Consider the following 17,692-nt stretch of genomic DNA (forward strand, 5'->3'; position numbering starts at 1 on the left):
TGTCCCATCCTGCCAGTTCATCCAGTTCCTATAGCTGGTACCTGGCAGAGCCCATCCAGCCTCATCCCTCTGGCTTTGCCTTCACTGTGGCTGAGAGCCCCCCACTCGCCTGGCCCCATGGCCCTGCCCGTCCCTCTGAGCCCAGGAGAGTATTAAGGACAAAGCTGAAGTCAGATAAGTCAAGAGGAAATAATACTATGGATAAGCAGCTTTCCTGTCCCTCCTGACCATGTGTGTCACGGGTTCTGCCGGGCTTAGAGGATGCCTTGGGGAACGACCCCTGCCCCTGCCCTGCTCCTGAGCCCTGGTCCCGCCCTCTGCTTCCCCATCATAGTGCGGCTCCAGCCCTGGGAGCAGAGAGCACAGCCCACATGTCCAGCTGGGCCCATTCAGTAGGGTCAGGACCCAAACCTACGACCTCCTGGCCCATCATTTGTGATGCTCTGGCCCAGGGTTGATTATGGCATCCCTGAATGGAAGAGAAGAAGCCTCCACAAATTAGTCCCTAGGGGCAGGAGGTGCAGGCCGGGCCGGTTTCCAGAAGGTTGATCCCAATTGCCCTCCAAGAAAGGCCTGGTGCAGTTCTCCCTGTCGAACCACCTCTGGAGTCTCCAGCAGCGCTGCCCACTGCCGGCTTTGGGCCCAGGACACGTCCCTCCCCACCTGTTGACCACTCCTGGCTGGTGGCTATTTTCAGTGACAACCTTTGTGATGCAAGGGCCAGGGAGCACCGTTGTGGTCTGAACGTAAAACAACCACGAATACAGTTGCTACAAGAGCCGTGTTGACCCATGAGAGCCCTGCCAGTCTGTCCGAGCCCAGGACAAGGTCCCTGGCTGCCCTGCTGGGTCGCACCCCCCGCCCTGGCTCTGAAGGCTTAGGCCCATTTAGTCTGGCTTGTGGGGTGAGACCCCAGTGAGTGAAACCTGGTGGGATGCCTCGGCCAGTCTAGACCAGCGGGGACCACTGGCAGCGTGGGGGTGCGAGTGGGCATGCAGGCAGCACTGCTGAGAGCTGCTCTGTCCCATGGGGGCCAGAGCTGTGAGGTCTGTTATCATGGGACACAACGGGATCTGCCTATTATGGCCAGTGCCTCCTGCAGTACCAGCCAGGCCATGCCAAGTAAGACCCGGGCACCTCTGGCCCGAGCAGGGCACCTGGCAATGGGGAGCAGAGGGTGCTGTGCTAGGGGCTTGGGCACATGCAGCCCTACCCCTAGCTGTCATAGATTCATAGATTCATAGATTGTAGAGTTGGAAGGGACCACAATGGATCATCATGTCCGACCCCCTGCCCCTGGCAGGAAAGAAGACCGAGGTCAGATGACCCCAGCCAGGTGACTATCTAGCCTCTTCTTGAAGACCTCCAAGCTAGGTGACAGCACCACCTCTCTTGGAAGCCCATTCCAGATCCTGGCCACCCTTACTGTGAAAAATTTCTTCCTAATATCTAACCTAAATCCACTCTCAACTAGTTTACACCCATTATTCCTAGTCACTTCCTGGGGCGCCTTAGTAAACAGCGCGACCCCTATTCCCCGTTGACCTCCCTTAATAAATTTATAGGTGGCCACAAGATCTCCCCTCAGCCGTTTCTTGTGAAGGCTGAAGAGATTCAGCTCTCTCAACCTCCCCCTGTAGGGTCTATCACGAAGGCCACTAATCATGCGAGTGGCCCTCCTCTGGACCCTCTCCAGATTCCCCGCGTCCCTCTTGAAGTGCGGTGCCCAGAGCTGGACACAGTACTCCAACTGCGGCCTGACCAGTGTCACATAGAGGGGGAGCAGCACCTCCTTTGATCTATTAGTCATGCACCTGCTAATGCACGACAAGGTGCAATTGGCCTTGTTGATGGCCTCGTTACACTGCCGGCTCATGTTCATCTTGGAGTCAATTATGACTCCAAGATCCCTCTCTGCCTCCGAGCTGCTGAGAAGGACACCCCCAACCTATAGGTGTGCTGGGGGTTCCTCCTTCCCAGGTGGAGTACCTTACATTTATTTTTATTAAATTGCATCCTATTTCTCTCTGCCCATTGATCCAACCTGTCCAGGTCGGCCTGAATCTGCTTCCTGCCCTCTGGTGTACTAACTTTGCCCCATAACTTGGTATCATCAATGAACTTGGAGGGGGTGCTCTCCACGCCCTCATCCGAATTGCTGATGAAGATATTAAATAATATCAGTCTGAAGACCGAACCCTGCGGGACCCCACTGCTCACCTCCCTCCAGGCTGAGAAGGAACCATCCACCACCGCTCTCTGGGTGCGGTCCCTAAGCCAGTTGGCCACCCACCTGGCTGTGTAGGCATCCACTCCACAGTCTGCTAGCTTCCCAATGAGGACAGGGTGCGAGACTGTATCGAAGGCCTTCCTAAAGTCCAGGAAGATGACATCAGCCTCGGCTCCCACGTCCAGGCAGTGTGTGACCTGGCCGTAGAAGGCTACAAGGTTTGTCAGGCAGGATCTACCTGTGACAAACCCGCGCTGGTTTCCTCTCAGCATCGTTTCCCATGCTGGGCCTGCACAAATGTGCTCTCTGATTATTTTCTCTAGCATTTTCCCAGGAATAGAGGTAAGACTGACTGGTCTAAAGTTCATCCCTTCTCCCTTTCTTGAAAATGGGCACCACATTGGCCCTTCGCCAGTCCTCAGGGACCTGGCCGGAGCACCATGAGTGCTCGAACAGCTATGCCAGCGGCTCAGCTATGACACTGGCCAATTCTTTCAGGAGCCGTGGATGGAGGTCATCCGGGCCTGCTGACTTGTACCATCCAGCTCCTCCAGGAGCTCCTTAACTATTTCAGAACTAACCGTAGGCGGACTGGTGCCATGTGGACATCCATCAATGATTGAGGTGGGGGAATTGGCTTGGTCGGTACATAGAAATACTGAAGCGAAGAACTCATTGAAGAGCTCCGCTTTTTTCCCTGCGTCAACCACCAACTGTCCTGATCTGTCCTGTAGGGGCCCTATGTTGCTCTGAGCTTTCCTTTTGCCTGCTATATACCTGAAGAAGGACTTTTTATTGTCCTTGATTGTTGAAGCCAGCCTGAGCTGAAACCCTGCCTTGGCCTGTCTAACTGATTCCCCGCAATAGCGCGCCAGGGAGATATATTCCTCCTTGGTGGCTGCTCCCTGCTTCCATTGCCTATACATTTCATAGATTTCATAGACATTAGGGCTGGAAGGGACCTCGGAAGATCATCGAGTCCAACCCCCCGCCCAAAGGGCAGGAAGTCAGCTGGGGTGATAGGATCCCAGCAAGATGAGCATCCAGTTTCATCTTGAAGGTGTTCAGTGAAGGCGCTTGAACAACCTCCGGTGGCAGGCTGTTCCAGACCTCGGGGGCTCGGACAGTAAAGAAATTCTTCCTTATGTCCAGCCTGAAACGATCTTGTAGTAGTTTGTGACCATTCGACCTCGTCATCCCTAGGGGCGCTCTGGTGAACAAACGTTCCCCCAGATACTGGTGGTCAACCCTGATAAACTTGTAGGTGGCCATCAGATCACCCCTGAGCCTGCGCTTTTTCAGGCTAAAGAGCCCCAGGGCTCTCAGCCTGTCACCGTAGGGTCTGCTTCCCTGACCTCTGATCATGCGCGTGGCTCTTCTCTGGACTCTCTCAAGCTTCTCCACATCCTTTTTGAATTGTGGGGCCCAAAACTGGATGCAGTACTCCAGCTGCGGCCTCACTAAGGCCGAGTACAGGGGGAGAATGACGTCCCGGGATTTGCTTGAGAAGCATCTCTGGATGCAAGCCAGCATTTTGGTCACTTTACTAGCCGCAGCATCGCATTGCAGGCTCATGTTCATCTTGTGGTCAATGATGACCCCCAAGTCTCTTTCTTCCATAGTGCTAGCCAAAATAGCACTGCCGAGCCTATAAGGATGCTGCGGGTTTTTCTTCCCAAGGTGGAGAACCTTGCATTTATCGGCGTTGAACACCATCAGATTCTCGTCCGCCCACTTGCTGAGCCTGTCCAGGTCAGCCTGGATCATCCACCTGTCTTCTGGTGTGGATGCTTTGACCCAAAGTTTGGTGTCATCTGCGAACTTGGCCAGTCCACTTCTGACTCCAGTGTCCACATCATTAATGAAGATGTTGAACAGTATGGGTCCAAGGACAGAGCCTTGGGGGACCCCACTGGTCACAGGACACCACGATGAGTGACTTCCATCAATTACTACCCTCTGGGTCCGACCCCGGAGCCAATTTTCCAGCCAGTGGATCGTGGAGGACCCAAGGCGACAATTGGCCAGTTTCTCCAAGAGACGATCATGGGACACCAGATCGAAGGCTTTTTTGAAGTCAAGATATATGGCATCAATCTCATCTCCCTTGTCCAGGTGATAGGTCACCTGGTCGTAGAAGGAAATGAGATTGGTCAAGCAAGACCTACCCGCAACAAACCCGTGCTGGCTATCCCTTAAGATGTTGGCGTCGGCCAGTCCATTAAGGATGGCCTCCTTAATAAACTTTTCTAAGATCTTCCCCGGGATAGAAGTCAGGCTGATGGGCCTATAGTTAGCCGGATCCACTTTCCTCCCTTTCTTGAAGATAGGCACCACATTGGCCTTCTTCCAGTCTTCGGGCACTACACCAGAGCGCCAAGAGTTTTCAAAGATCCGCGCTAGAGGCTGGGCTATGATGCTCGCCAGCTCCTTGAGTACCCTGGGGTGAAGATTGTCAGGGCCGGCTGACTTGAAGGTATCCAGCTTCTAAAGATGTTCCTTCACGAGGTCAGCATTAATGGAGGGCAGGGGATCACCCTCACCCGGACTTCCCTGTCCCGTAGCGGGCATGGGCGTCCCATGGGGCTGATGAAAGACTTTTTCCTGGGTGTCAGTTGTCAGTTGCCCCATCTGGTTCAGCAGGGGTCCAACGTTGCCCCTGCTTTTCCTCCGGCTCCCCACGTATCTGAAAAAGGACTTTTTATTGTCCTTGATGCTCAAAGCTAGCTGGAGTTCAGTTGCAGCCTTGGCTTTCCTGGTCAGCTCCCTACAGGACCGGACCAGTGCAGAATAATCCTCCTTGGAGGTGACTCCCATCCTCCATCCTTTGTAGGCCTTTCTTTTTAGCCTCAGGAGGTCTGCTAGGTCCCTGGAGAGCCAGGGGGGCTGCTGTGCCCTCTTGCTGCCTTTCCTCCGAGATGGAATAGACTTAGTTTGTGCATTGAGGATCGCTCCCTTGAGGAGCAACCACTCTTCTTGAACTCCACTCTCCCCATGGTCACAGTCCCTTAGGGCCTCACTGACAAGCCTCCTGAGCTTGTCAAAGTCAGCTTTCCTGAAGTCAAGGACTTCTGTGTTGCTGACTGACTTGCCAGCTTTTCGGCAGATGGTGAAGGTGATCAGCTCGTGGTCGCTGTCACCCAGCTTCCCATCGATCACTAGGTCGCCAACTAGGTCATCTCCAGTAGCCAGCACCAGGTCGAGCAGTGCTTTGCCTCTCGTTGGCCCATAGACTTCTTGAGTCAGGTAGAGGTCATCCACGCACGAGAGGAAGCTCTGCGACTGCTCAGATTTTGCTGAGCGATCCTCCCATGAGATGTCTGGGTAATTGAAGTCACCCATGACAACCATGGTCCTGGAGCAAGCTGCATCTCTTTCTTTGCCCCCAGACTCTCCTGGAGTTCCCTGTTCAGCCAAGGGGGCTTTTTTGCCCCCTTACCTCCCTTCCTACGTAATGGGATAGACTCCTTTTGAGCCCCAAGGATCACTCCCTTGAGATACCTCCAACCCTCCTGGACCCCCATTTGCTCTGTGTCCTGTCTGCTGGCTCCCAGCCAGGTGGCCCGCCTGCCAGCTCCCCTGCCCCACCTCTGCAGCCAGCTCCCCAGCTCTCTCCCCACAGTCAGCTCCCAGGCACTGCCTCTGGCTGGCAGCCCTGCTCCTGCCAGCCTCTGGCTGTGCGCCCAGGCTGCCCGACCTGCGTGGGAGAAGGCTGGAGGAGCCCTGTACAGGTTCAGTGTTTGGCTGTGGCCCTCTGCCAACTGAGCCTTGCCCCTTTGGGTCTGTGGGTGTGGGGGCAGGCACCCACTGTCGGTGTACCAGGCCCTGGCAGTGCTTTCTGGTCGGGGCAGGTACAGGAGGCCTAGTGACTTCAGCACCCAGGGACCAAGATGCCCCCAGGTGCATTGCCCTAGAAGGGGGACAGAGTGTGAATCAGGGACACAGGTGCCCTGTGCTGTGCTGTGCTGTGCTGTGCGTGGGGAGCTAGTGCTGCAGCGTGGGGTGGGATCCACAGCAGGCAGCTGAGCAGCTGCAGGCCAGCGCACAGCCACTATAAGCTGTGATGGGGTGGGGAGGGGCTGTCTTACCCTCCCTTTGCTCTGGGGCTTCTGTACTTCAGACAGGACAGTAGGGAGGTGCCTCTCTCCACCCAGGACTGAAGCCTAGAGCCCTCTCCTCAAGGGAGCTGCTAGTGCTCTACCCTTTAGCATGCAGAGGGGTTCCCTCTGCCCAAGCACAGCGGGACCAGGCGCCCACCCCTCCTGAGACACCCAGCAGATGGGAAACCCAGGTCCTCCTGGGGCTCGGGGGATTCACACCTACAGCTCCCCCAGAGTGCTCTGCCCACACAACGGAAGACAGCCCTGCTCCTGTGGGACTTGCACCAGGGTGCCATGAAAAGTGCAAAGTTCGCTGAGCCAGGAAGAGTCCTGGAAGGAGTGTCCCTCTGCAAGGTGGGGGCCAGGTCCCAGCTGAGTGGAGGGGAAACAGGTCCCTACTCCCAGGGCCTTGTCTCCAGTGACTGCTCCCTGTGAGATCTAGGGAGTGCCTGGGAGCAGACAAACAGTTTCACCAGGAGGACAAAGTCTGCCCATTCCCCAGCCCAAGCAGCCCCAGCTAGGAGGTTAGGGCCGTGGGGGGGAAGGGGTCTGATACTTGCAGGTAGAGGGAAGAATTGAACCCTTACATCCCACACCTGAACCTGGAGGCTGCTGTCAACTGTGCCAACTCACATACTACATGCAGCCCACAGGCACACCCTCAAACTGAAGCTTAAGAAAAATCACCTTCCCTGCTTAAGGCACACCCCACAATTCCTGAGGGCCGGCTTTGTGGGAAAGGTGCAGGTGCTGTACAAGCCAAAACAGCATGTGAGGCCAGTAAGATGGCTGGCCCTGGGAAAGCTGAGATGCCACTGGGCAGGTACAGAGGTGCTGCTCTAGGGCACTAGGGGCTTCACAGCCAAGCCCACCAGGACTGCCGGTCTGTATGGTGGATTCAGGAGCAAATCCCACTGACGGCCCAGGGAAGACACTTCCTCCGTCCCTTGCAGATTGGCCCCTCCTGGCCTGGGCAGACAGGTGCATCTGCTAGAGCTGCCAGCTGGGTAATGGCCAGGTGCTGGACAAACACAGGCTGCCCCCAGTGCATATGGCCGCACCCCCAGACTTTGCTCTCCAGTGGATCCCTGCTGGCCTCTCCCCTCCCCTGCCCAGGCTGGTTCTCACCCGGCTGGTTGGGCTGGTCTGGATCTTCCCTCTGCTTTCTGCATCTCACTGGCTGCTCCCTCCCTGTGTCAAGGTTTTCTTAAGCCTTCTTCAGAGGCACTGGGTGTTGGCTGCAGCCCAGGCTGGAGGCTGTGACTGGCCTCTGCCAATGCTCCTGCTGGGACTCAAACCCAGAGGTTCCTAGCTACAGGGTCTTGCCCTGTGCTGTGGCAATGAAGTTTGGTGCCCGAGGCAAAGCCCGCAGCAGCAGCCCGCACTTGCCCTGCACACAGATCCAGGGGGCACATGCCCTCCAATGCTTGCCCAGGGGTGCATGCAGCGGTAGAAGCCATCCTTCCCCCATCCCGTACCCTCTGAAATGAACTGCTCACAGCTGCATCCCATGCCCCGCCCCAGCTGTGGAGTGCTGGTTAGTGCCCATTTGCTTTGGTGCTTGGGGTGGTTGCCCTGCTTCCCCCCCCCCCCCCCCCCCCCCCCCCCCACTTGCTATGGCACTGGTTTTGTCCCTCCATTCAGGCTCAGATGGATGCTGCATTGGGGTCAGGAAGGAATTTTATCCCCTGGTCGAATTGTTATGGACTGGGGGAGAGTGGGCTGCCTTCCTCTGCAGTAGGGGCATAGCTTTTTACCTGGGATCTCTTGAGTGTATACTAACAACCTGTTACAGAAGCAGGATGTTGGCTGCTGTGGTTCCCCTGCTTTACCTGCGGCAGGTTTGGGTGTGATGTTTTGTATTGTGTCAGGGCTGATGGTAGTTTGAATAAGATTTTAGCTTATAGATTTGATAGAACAAGGAGCAATGGTCTCAAGTTGCAGCAAGGGAAGTTTTGGTTGGATATAAGGAAAAAACTTTCTCACCAGGTGGGTAGTAAAGCACTGGTATGGGTTACTCGGAGAAGTGGTGAAATCTCCATCCTTGGAGGTTTTTAAGACCTGGCTAGACAAAGCCTTGGCTGGGATGATCTAGTTGGGGCTGGTCCTGCTTTGAGCAGGGGTTGGACTAGATGTGACCTCCTGAGGTCCCTTCCAACCCTCGTTTTCTATGGTTCTGTGTTGTGTCTGGGTGGGTTTGGACAGGGCTGATCCTGTCCCAGGCAGGGGACTGGACTAGATGCGAACTCTGGAGCTCCCTTCCAGCCCTACTGCTCTGGGATTCTATGATTGCCTCCCTGCCCGTGGCTGAGCCTGAGAGCGGTGCTGAGCCTGCCTGCCCCAGGCTGCAGCCTGAGCCTTCCAGCCCTAGCCTGCACTAGCCCTAGCCCCAGGGGCAGCTGGAGCTGGCTGGGCTCTTGGCCAGGACATGGACGTTGCCAGGAGAGAGCTACAATGCCAGTGTACCCCCTCAGCAGTCATATGGATGGCTCAGCTGCTGGTGCCCAGCCTGCAGCTCCCAGATGCAGAGGCCACTTGCCAGTCTCCAGCCAAGGGCTGAGCTGTGCATGGGTAAGGGAGGGGCAGGCTCAGCAGCAATGCACAAAGCACAGGCCAAGAGTGGGACATTCCTGGAGGACAGATAACCCCGAGCCCCAGAACAATGCCAGGGGAGGAGAGCAAAGCACTGCAGCACTGGTAGGTGCAGCTTGGGGGCTGCTCAGGCCCAAGAGCCTGTGTGCAGCTGGTACCTGCCTCCTGGACAAGCCAGCAGAAGGCCTCCCTGGAGGAACATGCAGCAGACAGAGCCTGTGCCTGGCCAGCTGGAGGCCCTGTGGCCCCAGAGCTCAACACCTGTTCCCATGCCTGGGCCATAGGTCACTGCACAGCCCAGCCCACAGCCCCTGCGGGGGGGGGGAGGAGGGGTTATTATAAATATCTATCTATCTATCTATCTATCTATCTATCTATCTATCTATCTATCTATAAGGTTATGTATATCTACATTCTTAGTGACACGCCACGATCCTGTTACAATACACACGCCCGTGCACCCATACAAAGGCCCACTGGCCACCCAAAACTGTTACAATATCTGCACCCGCGCACCTCGCACACAAGAACGTGGGTCTCTCTGACCCTGCTGGGACTTCACCTGCAGACAAGGCCTGAGCCCCTGTGCAGCCAGGCACCGATCTCCAGACAGCACCCAGGGCTGAGTGCCCAGGCTGCGGTCAGGGAAGCCCAGTGCCTGGCTGGCTGTACCAGGCTGGAGACGCAGGCCCGGGATGGAGGGGTGGGTGCTCAGTGCTCCAGCAATTCCCTGGGTGGAGTGCGGGTCTTCAGCAGCAGTGCCCATACCCTCACCCTGGCAGCCCCTGTGCCCTCCCTTCGGCCTCCCCTCTTGTTGTTCCTGTTGCTTTGTTCAGCCCAGGGCTGTGGCCAGCAGCCAGAGCCACTCCCTTGGATTTGAGAGCCCGGATGCAGTGAGCGCAGCCTCTGCCAGGATGCACTGGCACAGACTGCCTGCAGTTGAGCACAGGGTGGGGCAGGCATGAGCCTTTCCACCCCAGCCGCACGGCAGAAAGTACCACAGGGAGCACAGGAGAGGGCAGTCCCTTCCCTGTGCCTGGGGCGTCCCTCCCACAGAGACGGGGCCACGCTGCCGACAGAGACAAACAGGCTCGGTGGGCAGGGGTCAAAGAGACATGCTCACAATGCAAATGCAAGGGGCGCAGTGGGGACGGGATGGGATGCTGCTCTCTGCAGCAGTGTGGACCAGGAGCCTCCTTTCTCCCAGGGCTCTGGGCCAGGAGGACTTTGCCTGTCTCCCGGGCCTAGGTCGGAGCCTGTTCTTGTAAAGGCCACTGCATCACAGCACCTCTGGGCAGTGGGACACCAGGACGAGCAGAGCCCAGGCCTGCTACAGGGTCAGGATGGTGCCTGCTTACATGCAGGGAAGCTGGAGAAGGGCACTCCCAGCAGACAGGGTGCAGTGCTCTCCAGACCTGGCCCTACTCCCTTTCCAAGGGGCAGTGAGCTCAGGAGGCCCTGGGGCAGGATGTCCCTCATGCCACAGTGTTGCCACATCCTGCGGCCAGCATTGCTCCCCAAGGCCAGGCCCGTGTGGGCTCCCTGCTGCCTAGGCCCCAGGCTGCCTTGGGAACAACTCCTGGCCATGCCCAGACACCATCTGTCACTGAGATCCTGGGGCAGCAGTAGTGATGCAGAGCGGTGGTGCCTGGTGCAAGTGCTCTGAGCGCCTTGCCTAGGAGAACCAGCAATTGGGACTCTGGGCAAATAACAGGGCTGGAGAAAGGCTGGCACCTAGTAATAGCTGCCCGTGGCAGCTGAAGGGCTGGTGTCAGCTGGGTTGGGATGAGATGGGGGTGCAGGGGGATCAGCACCATGCTGGGTGCTCATGCCAAGCTGCATGCCAGGCTGCAGATATTGCTAAAAAGAAGCTGTGATGGCTCCAGAGAAAACCCACAGTAGCACCAGCCACCCCACAACACACTTCGCACAGGGGAAGCCCTGTGTCAGTTGTACAAGACAACTGTCCAGCCCCAGCGGGTCCTGCCCTGTGGTGCCTACTCAGACCCGGCCCCTGGGCTGACATGATTGCTTCTGCCACAGACTGCCCCTCACCCTCTGAACCCTTTACCTCAGTCCTGGAGATGCCCCTGCCACCACACTCCCCAATGGAGGCTCTGCAACAGAAGCATCTCAGGGAGCAGGTGCTGGTGGTACTCACAGCTCCAGGAAATGCTGATGCCCCCTGCCCCAGCCCACGTGACCCCTGCCCCTGCCAGGATGGAGCAGAAGAGCTGCACTAGGCCAGGACTTGGCCAGCGCCAGCTGGGTACCACAGTAGAGGGAAGGCACCATGTGGCAGCATGGGCCCGGCCGCACCCAGACCTTCTCGTTCCCTAAGCACCATGGCCTCCGGGGTGACTGCATCCAGTCCCTACATTCATGGGCAGGTGGGAACCCACAGAAGCCCCCAAACAGCCAATTCACCCCCAAGGCCCTGAAACACCAAGATGTCCCAATTGCACGCCGAAGGGAGCAGTGGGGTGAGGAGGCATTGTTGACACCAGGGAGGACAGGCAGGGGGCTGCTTTACCCAGCGCTGACCTGAGCAGTGAGGGCAAATCGCTAGGGCTGGGTGTGAGGAGCAGCCTGCAGGCAGCCTGCACGGTGTAGGAGAAATAATGGCAATGCATCCCCATGGGAGGGAGCAGCACAGACACCGTCAACCCCCACTGCACCTGGCAAAGCAGACAAGTCCAACACCCTGGCAGAAGGGAGCTTCCAGCAAGCCCCAGGCTCCCCAGAGGCCTTGGGTCATGGCCTCGGTCTGAGACCCTTTGGCTCCCCTGATCCCTGCCTTGGAGGGGGCCAGTCACTGGCGCCTACCACCCCCAGCACTGTCAAAGGGGCTGGTGGGGGAGCAGGCTGGAGAAGCTACTTGGCAAGCTGGCAGTCAGGCCTTTCATCTGGGCTGGAAGTGTGCCACCTCCCTGAGGCGGTGGTGGGGGCCATGCTTGCTGCCTCAGCACCAGAGCTGCCCAGGAGAGGCACCCGCCCAGCTCAAGGGCAGCCAAGGCAGGGTGATTCCCTGGGGGCAGATGGCTGGGATGCAGCACAAACCAGGGTGATAGGGCAGCGATGACACAGGATGTCAGGTGCACAAGACAGCTGAGCCTGGGAGGGGTTTGGGGTGCAATTCCTGCAGGCTGGGGACTGTCTGCACCCTCAGGGACAGGCTGCAGTCTTATCTCCTTGCTGCTGTCCTCAGCTGACCTGAGAAACCTTGCAGCCGGAGGTGGCAGAGCCACATAGGAGTCCCTGGGAGTGCTCCTGAGCAGGCTTCAACACAGGTGCTGGGGTGTGAGCGCGTGTCTGAGTCAGTCTGATGTGGCTCAGAGCCCTGAGTGTCCTTGTCAAGCTCAGCCAGACAGATGCCAAACACTGCTCCAAGCTGGCATGGGAGCAGCTCCATGGGCTGTGTGCAAGGCCTGCTGCTGCAGTGCTGGCGCCTCCAGGTGCAGTGAGTGCATGGCTGCTGTGTCACTGAGGCAGAGGCAGGCAGTCTGGAGCCCTGAACTGGCAGCCCCTGTCCCTCTTTTGCCCTTAGGAGGAAGGCTGGCACTGAAGGCTTCATGGTCTGTCCTTGGGGGCTGACTCCCCTTTTCTGGGTCTCCATGGCTTTACAGTGCACTCATTTGCAGACTGGTGGCTGAGACACCCTGAAGGGAATGAACCCCAGCCTTGGGCAGGCTCTTCTACTTGCGGGCACTGGAGAAGCCACCCTGCATGCAGAAAGCAGGTGCACAGCTGCAGCTGCTTGGCCTGTGACAGCATCGATGCCAGCAGGGCACTGCCTCCCTGTGCACTGCCTGAGGGCCCCAGCAAGTGCTCATGCTGCCCTGTGAACCAAAGCCCAGCCTGACCGATATAGCGGCCAGCGGGACCTCCTGCAGCCACTGCCCCTGGGTTGGCAGCATGAGACCTGCCCGGGCTCCGTTGAAACATGCAGCACGTGTGTGCTGTGCCCCTGTCTATGGGAAGAGCAGTGCTATGCCAGGCCCCTATGCAGACACCAGAGCAAACCACACAGCCAGGGGCCCCTACACAGACACCAGTGCAGACCACACAACTGTCTTTATTCAGGGTGGTGCAGGAGTGTTTGCAGCAGCTCAAAGGAGATCTCCCACACTGCCCAAACCAGTCTGGCTCAGCTCCCCATGAGGACCTGCTTCATACAGGAAGCTCTCAGCTCCAGGGGATTCCTGATCATGGCTTTCTCTCTCTAAGGGCTTCATGGCAGGATCTGGGCAGGTCTCAGTGCAGGGGACTGCCAAGCCCTGCTGTCTTGGGGCTCTACTGTCTAGCTCATGCAGTGCGGTGCTCACAAGGGGCTGGGGAGATGCTGCTCTACAATTCCCCTTTCCCTTCCTCTCCAGCTGTGCTCAGCACCTCCTCTCAGCTCTCTGCCCAGAGCACACAGGCTGGGGTGCCACCCCCCAGCCAGGAGGGGCTGGAGGTGGCATAGGCACTCAGTGAGACCCATAGACCAGCATCTCTGCCACTGCCACGGAGAAGGGCTCCCACCCTCCCCAGCCTAGGAGCCCACCCTGCAGTACCAGTGCCCGAGCAGTCCAGTGTCTCCGGTGCCCACAATGCAGCAGGACTGTGGGCTGGGCGGGCCCGCAGTGCCCGCTATTTGATGCGGTGGTGGAACTGAATGACGGCTTTCTCCTGCTCGTGTGTCTCGATAGCGCCGGGCCGAATCCTCCGGATCTCGTGGATGGCATCAACCCCCGTGATCTTCGTGGCCTTCACAAGGTAACAGGCCAGCAGGGTTCCTGTCCTGCCAAAGCCCAGCAAGCAATGCACTGCTACTGCCTGGGGAAGGAGCATAGGCGGGGGTTAGACTGGCCCCACAGGGCACACACAGCTTCCCCAGAGCCAGGATCAATGGAGAAGGGGCCTGTTCATGGCCTCAGTGATGCACCAGCCTAGAGGAGGCCCAGGCCTCCTGCAGCCTGTGCCTTGGCCAGCTAGGACATAACTGCACTGGCTCTGGCCCCTAATGATTGCTGCTGTGTGCAGCTGGCAGGGGGGTGCCCTGAAGCTCTGTCACTGCCTTCTGCCAGCCCTGTGCCTGGCACTCCCTGCAGGGAGGGAGCAGCATGAAATGTCCTGGCACAGGCCAAAGCTGTATCATACCCCGCATCCTGCCCAGCATTTTTCATTGCACAAGCTGCATTTGGGGCAGTAGCTGCTAGGGCACTCAGGGCAGTGGCCAAAGCACTGACAGGGGAGACACCTTCTGGGGCAGGCACCTTTGTGCCATCTACACATGCTTGGCTCTGGAGGACAGCACAAGGCCCTTCCCAGGGAATGGGGGCAAACCTGGCCCTGCCAGCCCTGGCCCTGGGGATTCCTCAGCCTTGCCCACACCCCGCAGGCAGGGCCATACTGCAGCCCTCTCTCCAATGGGACCACAATAGCACAGCTGCCCTTCATAAGCTTTGATAGCCAAGGACACTGTTCCACAGTGCTCAGTCTGGACAGTGGGAGCAGGGGAGTGGGAAGTCTGTACCAGCTGGGGCAGGTGCGGCTGGTGAACTTGGAGACAGGTGGTGTGGGTGACATAGGCTGAGGGAGAAAAAAAAATTGGCTGGGGGGGGGCGGGGTCTGAATGTGCATGTGTGTATGCATGCATGCACCCCCCCTTGGAAAGTCTGCAAGGGGAGGGGGGAAGGGCCGTGGGAGGAATGGGGCTGGGATCAGAGCAGGGCCAGGGCCCGCTGTGCCCGTCCCTTCCCCCACACCTGGAGTCATTGCCAGGCGCTGGTGGCCCCTGTAAATTCACTGCCTCACACTGGCCCTGGCCCCACACTGCCCAGGGGGGCCTGGAACGGGGCCAGCCTCAGCTGTACTGCCGGGTCAGAGAGGATGGAGCCCACGGGACTCCCGTGCCTGCCCCACATCGTCCCTGGGAAGAGTGACTCATCCAGGGGTACAACACTGGGCAGCCAAGGGAGACCCATTGTCCCCTGATTTTTGCATGGGGCACTGTTGGGCTACAGCTGCGAGCTGCGCCTTGCCTGCTCCACACCTCGCTGCTGCCTTTGAAAGCAACATGGTTCCATGCAAGTCCCACTGCTGGGCGGGCCGGGCAGCGAGGCACAGGGCGCCAAGCCACACCACTTTCAAAGGCAGTAGTGAGACATGGAGCAGGCAGAGCGCAGCTTGTAGCTGTAGCCCGCTGGTGCCCTGTGCAAAGATCAGGGGGCCACAAGCCCCACTTGGCTGCCCAGTGCTGTGCCCCTGGCGGTGCCACCAGGCTCGTTGTCCCATGACCCGACCCAGCCAGGACCCCATTCACTGTGAACGTAGCTCCAGCCAGGCTGGGCTGTGGGACAATGAGATCCCAGCGGGTCGTCCAGGGGCACAGCGTGGGGAAGCCAAAGGGGAAATGTGCCCCAACTCCCCTCCTATGCACACGGCAGCAGGGAGCTGGCCCTCCCCCTCCCCTGGACAAACTACCTGCAGCCCCGTCCTGCTCCCCTCTGGGGCCCTGCAGCCGCACACTGAGGCCCCAGACCCAAGGCCCACCTGGCTGGGCAGCAGCCTGCCCTGCTCCCTTCCTACAGGAGCCTCAATCCCCCTCTCCCCCACTTACCTGATGCAGCTGCTCTGAAGACTGCCCGAGGCCACTGCATGTTTTTGCACATGGCGCCCTGTCTTCCGCCTTCCTCCTAACAGCTTTTTACCCAGGCTGGGGCATCAATACAAGTGCCCCGCTGCCCACTTAAACAAGTAGCTGATTTTAATTATTCAAATTGGTCAAGTGTTTCCACTACGCATGCACCATTGGGGCAGTAAGGAGATCGCCCCAAGGTCCCTTATTGTGCATATGCAGAGTGGACAGGAACAGCCTACATAATCATGACATGATAGGTCATGTTGTTTTGAAACTGGTGGGGCAGCGCCTGAGCACCCGCCCTGCTGCCTGGCAGGCCGCCTGTGCATGTGTGCGAGGCCCTGGCTGGGACGCACCTCCCCCTTGGCGTTGGCGTCCTCCACGATCTGCAGGAAACGCTGGATCTGCTCCACGGATGGGGGGCAGAAGTCAGGGATGCGGAGGCGATGGACCTGGATGCCAGGGCAGGTGTCGTGGTAGGGTGGGCTGCGCTCGCTCAACGACACCAGGTGTCGGATGCCGTGCTCATGCATGTACTGGTAGTGTGCAGGCAGTCGCGGCATTGCCAGCCCTGCCAGCTTGTCGGGCACCACCCAGGAGAAGTTTGGAGGGACGGCTGATGCCATCACAGCTGCAGCAAGAGAGAAGCAAGTGAGCGAGCTGCCCAGCACACACTTTCTGCAGGTCCTCCCACCACAGTCCTAGCCTAGCTCCCACCAGGCCCCTCTGCCCCAGGGCTCTGCCACGATCCCCATTCCCTGGCTCCTGTATCACAACCCAGTGGCTCCAACTCCCGCTGCTTCCTGCTGGGGTGGAGAGGATGGTGGCACCTACTCCATGCCATGCATACTGCATCCCCACACTGCCTGGCCAAGGGGTTGGCCCAGCAGCTCCCTGTAGGCTGGGAAGGGGCAGAGGAGTTGGTTAGGGCCCCTCGAGACATGTACCCCATCCTGCCCTGCCCTGTCCCAAAGCCGCACAGCCTGGCTCCTTCCTCCCAGAGTGGCAGCATCAGCTGCCACAGCCCAGCCTGCAAACCCACTGTGCAACCTGCTGCCACGACATCCACTGCAACGTCTGCACGACAGCAGGACTGGGAGGTAGAGATGCAGAAACACTGCGACTGATGACAGCAGCAAGGAGAGCTGGAAAACGGGCTGGCGCCCACTTCTGCACTGCCAGGAATGGAGCTGGTCAGTCCCAGCCCAGGGCCACAGCCACAGGGAAAAGGCCCAGCAGCACAACCAGCCCGACGCAGCCCCTGCAGAGATCTCTGGCTGGGCCCAAGATAGCCACAGATACCCAAGTCATCCCTGAGTCTCCAGCCTCACTCTCGGCAAACGGCCTGGAGCCGACAGCAGCCACAACCAGACTCCCACAGTACCCCTCCGCCCCATGGACGTCCCTTCCCTGGAGCGCGGAGGTCGCTGTGGACCCTGATCTACACTGAGCCGTGCAGCTGAGGGCAGATGAGCCTCCCACGCCAGGGCTGCGGCATCCTGGCCTAGTGGCACGAGGGCCATCGCACCCCTGGAAGGCAGAGGAGGGACAGGGCGCACTGCAGCTGCCCCACGCGGGCAGGCCCAGCCTGGTCAGCCACGGGCACCTGCAGCTCCCACCGAGGGCGGCGCAGATTCCCCCTCCGCTGGGGACGCGGCAGGCTTGGGGCAGCCCGTGCCACCCCACCCCACCCGCCTGTGCCCGGCAGCCAGCGGGCCTCACCCAGCGAAGCGCTTCTCCCCGGGGAGCTGGCGGCTGGGCTTTCACCGCGCGCTAGCCACTGCCCGAGCCGGGAAACGACTTGTCTTCAAAAGGGGGCTAGACAGACACCTGGCCCGGGTCGCTTGACCCCGCGCTCTTCCCTGCCACGGCAGAGGGTCGCACTTGACCTGCTCAGGAAACGCAGTTCCGCTCCCGCCCCCGAGCTCGGCCCGCCCCGCCCCGCCCCGCCCCGCCCCGCCGGGGCGCTCGGGGACCCGCCGCAACGTAAGGCCGGAGTGTTGCCTCCGGAGTGAGCCTCTAGCAGAGCTCCCGGGACGTGGCGGCAGCGTGTCCCGGGGGGTCAAAGGGACGTACTCGGCACGTCTGCACAGAGGAAGCGGAAGCTGGAAAAGGCAGGAGGCTTTTGTGCGCTCGCTCTTTGTG

At 59.1% G+C, this 17,692-nt stretch overlaps 1 protein-coding gene across 5 annotated transcripts; it reads right to left on the minus strand.

The window, feature by feature from the left end:
* Positions 1-12,977: 12,977 nt before the first annotated feature.
* Positions 12,978-17,687, minus strand: DUSP23 (dual specificity phosphatase 23). 5 transcript variants are annotated; one of them, XM_019491343.2, is made up of 4 exons: positions 17,270-17,668; positions 16,598-16,717; positions 15,904-16,178; positions 12,978-13,740 (listed from the first exon to the last, which is right to left on the minus strand). In XM_019491343.2, exons 3-4 carry the CDS (start codon positions 16,171-16,173, stop codon positions 13,555-13,557), a joined length of 456 nt encoding a protein of 151 aa, XP_019346888.1. In that variant the 5' UTR covers positions 16,174-16,178; positions 16,598-16,717; positions 17,270-17,668; the 3' UTR covers positions 12,978-13,554. The 5 variants fall into 5 exon arrangements, with proteins under 5 accessions (XP_019346888.1, XP_019346887.1, XP_014466649.1 ...); XM_019491342.2 differs by having other exon boundaries at positions 16,590-16,717; XM_014611163.3 differs by lacking the exon at positions 16,598-16,717 and having other exon boundaries at positions 17,624-17,687.
* Between the last annotated feature and the right edge of the window lie 5 nt (positions 17,688-17,692).

This window comes from Alligator mississippiensis, chromosome 15 (assembly GCF_030867095.1).
Source record: "Alligator mississippiensis isolate rAllMis1 chromosome 15, rAllMis1, whole genome shotgun sequence".
NCBI classification, from domain to species: Eukaryota; Metazoa; Chordata; order Crocodylia; family Alligatoridae; genus Alligator; species Alligator mississippiensis.

What these genes read in the sequence shown, in the direction of transcription:
- DUSP23 (XM_014611163.3), bottom strand. Translation starts at nt 16,173, where the DNA reads ATGGCATCAGCCGTCCCTCCAAACTTCTCCTGGGTGGTGCCCGACAAG. An exon ending in ACGCCAACGCCAAGGGGGAG is followed by an intron (nt 13,741 to 15,903) that starts GTGCGTCCCAGC and finishes CTCCTTCCCCAG; the next exon opens with GCAGTAGCAGTGCATTGCTT.